The sequence below is a fragment of the Lycium barbarum genome, chromosome 7 (assembly GCF_019175385.1).
Source record: "Lycium barbarum isolate Lr01 chromosome 7, ASM1917538v2, whole genome shotgun sequence".
Classification (NCBI taxonomy): domain Eukaryota; kingdom Viridiplantae; phylum Streptophyta; class Magnoliopsida; order Solanales; family Solanaceae; genus Lycium; species Lycium barbarum.
In genome coordinates this window covers 121,005,091-121,011,002 of record NC_083343.1, presented here as the reverse complement: position 1 = coordinate 121,011,002, position 5,912 = coordinate 121,005,091, and the positions used below count along the sequence as shown (strand labels likewise).

At 39.5% G+C, this 5,912-nt stretch overlaps 1 protein-coding gene across 1 annotated transcript; it reads left to right on the top strand.

Annotated features, from left to right (window-relative positions):
- Positions 1 to 235: 235 nt before the first annotated feature.
- On the top strand, positions 236 to 3,051 carry LOC132601846 (uncharacterized). Its single transcript, XM_060314904.1, has 6 exons — positions 236 to 323; positions 1,035 to 1,096; positions 1,188 to 1,382; positions 1,426 to 2,062; positions 2,157 to 2,308; positions 2,449 to 3,051. Exons 1-6 carry the CDS (start codon positions 236 to 238, stop codon positions 3,049 to 3,051), a joined length of 1,737 nt encoding a protein of 578 aa, XP_060170887.1.
- Positions 3,052 to 5,912: the final 2,861 nt, after the last annotated feature.

Below are 5,912 nucleotides of genomic sequence, written 5' to 3'. Positions count from 1 at the left end.
TAGATCTGAACTAGTTCCCTTGATTAAAACTGAAGTGAACAAACTTATTGAGGCGGGTTTCATTCGTGAAGTTAAGTATCCCACATGGACTTCGAGCATCATACCTGTAAGAAAGAAGAATGGACAAATCCGAGTTTGTGTTGACTTTAGAGATCTTAACAATGCATGCCCTAAGGATGAATTTCCTCTTCCAATCCCCGAGCTTATGATTGATGCCACGACTGGATATGAGACAATGTCTTTTATGGATGGATCATCTGGGTACAATCAGATTTGCATGGCTCCAAAGGATGAAGAACTTACTGCCTTCCGCACTCCTAAAGGTATATATTACTACAAGGTGATGCCTTTTGGTTTAAAGAATGCTGGTGCTACTTATCAATGATCTGTGAAGAACATCTTTGATGACATGCTACATAAACGCCGAGTGTTATGTTAATGACTTGGTGGTGAAATCAAGGGAGATAAATGACTACTTGAAAGATTTAAGAATGGTGTTTGAACAGCTTTGACGGTACCAACTCAAAATGAATCCTTTGAAGTGCGCCTTTGGAGTTTCTTCTGGAAAGTTCCTCGGCTTTATCGTCCGACAGCGAGGGATCGAAATTCATCAAGCTAAGGTCGATGCTATTCTGAAGATGACCGAACCTAAAGATATCCATGAGTTAAAAAGCCTGCAAGGAAAGTTGTCATACCTTAGGAGGTTCATCTCAAATCTAGCTGGGAGGTGTCACCCATTCAGTCGTCTTATGAAGAAAGATATTCCTTTTGAATGGGACTAAGCCTGCACAAATGCTTTCGAGAGCATCAAGTCTTATTTGATGAAGCCTCCAGTACTTGTAGCTCCCATACCTAGAAAACCATTGATATTATATATTGCGGCACAAGAAAGGTCAGTAGGAGCACTTCTAGCCCAAGAAAATGATGAACGGAAAGAAAATGCCCTTTATTACTTGAGTAGAATGATGACACCGAACGAGATGAATTATGCACCTATAGAGAAGTTATGTCTGGCATTTGTATTCTTAATTCAGAAGATGAAGCATTACTTCCAAGCTCATGTGGTGCGACTCGTCTCGAAAGCAAATCCTTTCAAGTTTGTCATGTCCAAACCCGTCCTAAGTGATCGGTTAGCAAGGTGGTACCTCCAATTTTAGCAATTTGAAATTGTATATATTTCTCAAAAGGCGATAAAAGGACAAGTGCTAGCCGACTTTTTGGCCAACCATCCAATTTCAGATGATTGGGAGTTATCCGATGAGCTACCTGATGAAGATGCAATGCTTGTGGAAATTCAACCTCCTTGGAAAATGTACTTTGATGGTGTTGCACATTGTGAAGGAGTTGGTGCTGGAATAGTGTTTGTCACTTCCTTAGGAGAGGTATTGCCATATTTCTTCACTCTAACACAACACTGTTACTTAGGAGAGGTCTTGCCATACTCATCAAGCACTCATACTTGGGCTCGAAATGGCTGTTGACATGAAGCAATTACAGCTACAAATTTTTGGAGATTCCAAATTGGTGATCAATCAAGTTTTGGGTAGTTATGAGGTCAAGAAGCCAGAGTTGTTGCCATATCGCAACTATGCTAAAAAATTGATAGGTTGGCTCGACGAGGTGACTATTCAACATGTTCCTAGAAAGGAAAATAAAACTGCTGATGCATTATCAGCTCTAGCTTCCGCATTAGTATCACCTAATCAAATGCAAGTCTTTGTTTACCAGAGATGGGTAGTACCACCACCAAATGAATGTGAAGAAGAAGTTGAGCATGCCATCACCACTTCAGAGGTTGAAATTGAATATTGGCAACAACCAATAATTGATTACTTGTGTTATAGGATATTGCCAGAAAATCTTCGAAGAAAGACAGAAATCCGACGGCGAGCCCCTCGCTTCCTTTACTATAAGAATACACTCTACAGTAGATCATTTGATGGAGTACTCTTACGTTGTTTGAGGGCAGATGAGTCCGTTCAAGCTATGCAGGAAGCATATTCTGGAGTAGGTGGGGCGCATCCATCTGGGCCAAAACTTCATTTTCATATAAAAAGAATGGGTATTATTGGCAAACTATGGTGAAGACTGCTTGGATTATGCTCGAAGGTGTAAAGCTTGTCAATTCCATTCTAATTTCATACATTAACCACCAGAAGTATTACACCCTACCGTGGCTTCATGGCCATTTAAAGCTTGGGGTTTGGATGTTGTTGGGCCATTGCCGAAGTCTTCTGGCAGGCATTTATACATTTTGGCTGCAACTGATTACTTCTCGAAATGGGTAGAAGCTGTTTCTCTTAAAGAAGTAAAGAATAAGAATGTGGCAAACTTCGTCCGAGTCAATATTATCTATTGTTTCGGCATTCCTCGATATATATTGACAGATAATGGCAAGCCATTCAATAACAAGTTGATGACTAAGGTCTGTAACCTTTTGGCTTCAAGCAACGTATTTCTTCTATGTATTATGTTGCTGCCAATGGCCTCGCTGAAGCATTTAACAAGACACTCTACAACTTGTTGAAGAAAGTCGTCTCCAAATCTAAGAGAGATTGGCATGAAAGAATGGAAGAAGCTCTTTTGGCATACAGGACCACCTATCGCACACCAACGCAAGCGACTCCTTATTCGCTTGTTTATGGAGTTGAAATAGTCCTTCCACTTGAGTGTCAAATCCCATCATTTCGGCTTGCTATTCAAGAAGGACTCACTGATGAAGAAAATGCTAGAATGCGCCTTGAAGAATTGGAAGCTCTCGATGAAAAGAGGCTAGAAGCTCAACAAAGCCTGGAGTTCTATCAAGCATATCTATCTCGATCTTTCAATAAGAGAGTTCATCCTAGATGCTTCCAAGTGGGTGACCAAGTCCTTGTTGTAAGAAGGCCAATTATTACTTCTCGTCGATCTGGAAACAAGTTTTCTGCTAAATGGGATGGGCCATATGTTATGCAAGAAGTATGCTCAAGTGGCGCATATAAGCTTGTTGACTTAGAAGGCTTGCGGATTGGGCCCATCAATGGGAAATTCATGAAGAGATATTATCCTTGAAGAGAAGAAATACGCTCCTTAAGTCATGAACATAAAATACATGTAACTCCTGGCCTGCAAGAGTATAAACTGTGCACGACCCAAAAAAAAATGTTTGCTAGGTTAAAAATCTCGAAAGAGGCTACCTAGGAAAAAGTTAGGACTAAAAAAAAAATCACTTTTCTGAACTACGGCATGACTTGATCCTCTTCACCGAGGTACATAGGCGCTTAGAGTTTTATTCTAAGTTCAGTCACAAAAAAAAACTTACTTTTCTGAACTACGACATGACTTGATCCTCTTCACCGAGGTACGTAGGCGCTTAGAGTTTTATTCTAAGTTCAGTCGCATGAGTAAAATATATATATATATATATATGGTGTTATGTGATGATTGTATTGAGTTGATAAAGTTGTCGAATAAATTGTCTCAATATTGAGAGATACATCGATCATAGGTGAAGGATAAAAAGGAAAAAATTGTTATCCGACATCCCGATTCATGAAAGTAATCAGAAGAAAGGAGTTGTGGCCAACTCGCTCTAAATGTTCCTATCAAGTTGGAAGAGTTTCTTCATACATACGATATCAATAAATAAGTATTTTTCTGACTTGAATTGAGTCTCTATACTTGGCATGATTGTAGTATGTTCATTATGTAAGGCCAAACACGATTCTGAAGCTCAATATATGAATTTTTCGGCAACAGTGCGCAAAGATGGAAACAAACATGACAGCAGATGTGATTAACTTCTATAAAATCAGCAAGAGAAGGAACATCATCAACTAAAGAAAGAGGTTTCCATTATTTTTCTTCTCATTTGCGTGCTAAACATGCTGAAGATCTGTTTTTGAACTATTAAGGCTTGCAAGCTAAAGAAGAAGAAAAAAAATTCAGGTTGAAAAGCATAATGAAGATCACAAGGCACAATATGAGGCGAGACAAAAACAACTTTATTACCATAAAAGCATCTATTTGGATCAATCAAATTCTAAAAAAAAAAAGAAAAAGAGGAAAGTCTAGTCCAAACATAATTTGTAGTTGACCAAATCTTGACGGCTAGCCTCCAAGCATTCCCTCTTCTCTTCCAGACAGGTCGAATCATCAGCAGTCAACAAATCCATGCTATCATATGAAGACACCTCGTCCTCTGCAGTTGAAATCTTGGCTTGAATCTCTTCAACCTCCTTTTCAACAACTCCTATAAAAGCTTCAAGTGTCTCTCTCTCTTCTTGTAGCATCACTAACTTTCTCATAACTTTCCTTAGCGATTTTTGTTTAGAAGAAACTTGTTTAGCCTTCCCTTCTTCTTCCAATTTGAATGATTCAAGACGTTCTTTATCTTTAGAAAGTAATTCTAGCTTTTTATCTTCACGCGTCTTGTCGGCTAAATTAGACTGTTCTTGATCATATAAAGTAGCAAGATCGAAAAGAGAATCTACCAAGTTCTTCAAAGATGAAAGATCTAAGAAATGGACCTCATTCATCTCCTTGAAAATCTCATAAATATCCTCTTTACAAGATGAAATAGATTCTGGAGAAGTTCTGGAAAGTTTATCACAAATCTCCGTCCAAAGGCCCAAGATGTACTTCTTTTTGTGGTTAGAGACAACACCTTTTCCTTTAAAAATAGATAGAGCCGCATTCGGCTTTGGAAGGACTCGAGTGATCTCATTCAAACGAGGAGCTTCCCCTCTTAAAACTTGGTATGAGAAGTAGAGGATATCTCTTGTCTTCGCCCAATAGTTGAAGACGATTTTGGCTTATGTTTTGGCCCTGCAATAGATTAATCACTAGCTTGCGAACCTTCATGAGGTAGTCCCACTTGATGCTCAACGGTATTTGGCTAAAAAAAAAATTATTAGCAAAGTTATTTAGTCATGGTTTGAAGATGAGGGGTTCATGATTATAACCTTTTTAATAGCCATTAAAGTCCTTGAAGAACTACCAATGTTGTCAGAAATATCAACCACAGGTGAAGTAGTGTCTCCTAAGCCGCTTGGACATGCTCGCACTCTCTTAAAATTACGATCTCCATCACTGTCATCGCTTTCATCTGGGGATGGTCTCTTGTTAGAAGCTTGACAATCCTGAGTAGGTGCGTTCTCCTTTTGACCTTTTTCATCTGGAGGTCCCTTACTTCTCTTCAACACAACAACCTTGGACTGCAAAACGGGAGGCTTGTCAATCGGCAAAACCTCATTTCCACGTTGTTGAAGGACATTTGTAACTAACTCAACTACATTTACCAAGGATTGCATGCGACTTTTGAGAAAGCTCCCATGCACTTTCTCCCACCAGGTTTTATAATTGGGCGATGAAAATTTCTTCGAAGCGGTCCCGCTAGGAGGAAATACTGCTCTTGTCTTAGATTTAGTTAGCACACAAATTCGTGCAAATCTTAACCCATCTTCTAATGAAGCCTCACGAAAATCTTGATCCAATCGACCGGGGACATCTTGGAAATAACCAAATTGGCGGCTGAACCTATGAGGACAATAAGGCTCAATAATAAAGGCTCCCCCATCCCTCAAGGGAAGATAGTTCGAACGAATACTCAAAAAGTTATTTGACAGATATTCCAGAGCAGTGCCATCATCATAATAGAAGTACGGATCAGGCCTTTCAAACATTGTTGCACCCCAAGCAATGTTCTCACCTTTGTGAATACGCTTGCTTGCTTCCTCCTTTCCAAAATACTTTGCACCACCCTCTCCCGAATAAAAGGTCATGAGATGGTCACTAGGCGCATTTGCTAATGGATAGTGAGTCTTGAAATAATAAGCCAACCAAGCATACACGTAACGGGTTGGGAAACAATCTTGGTTAAGATCAAGTTGTGGGCACTGCGAAATTGTGTTCAGACCCCTATAAATGCTAGC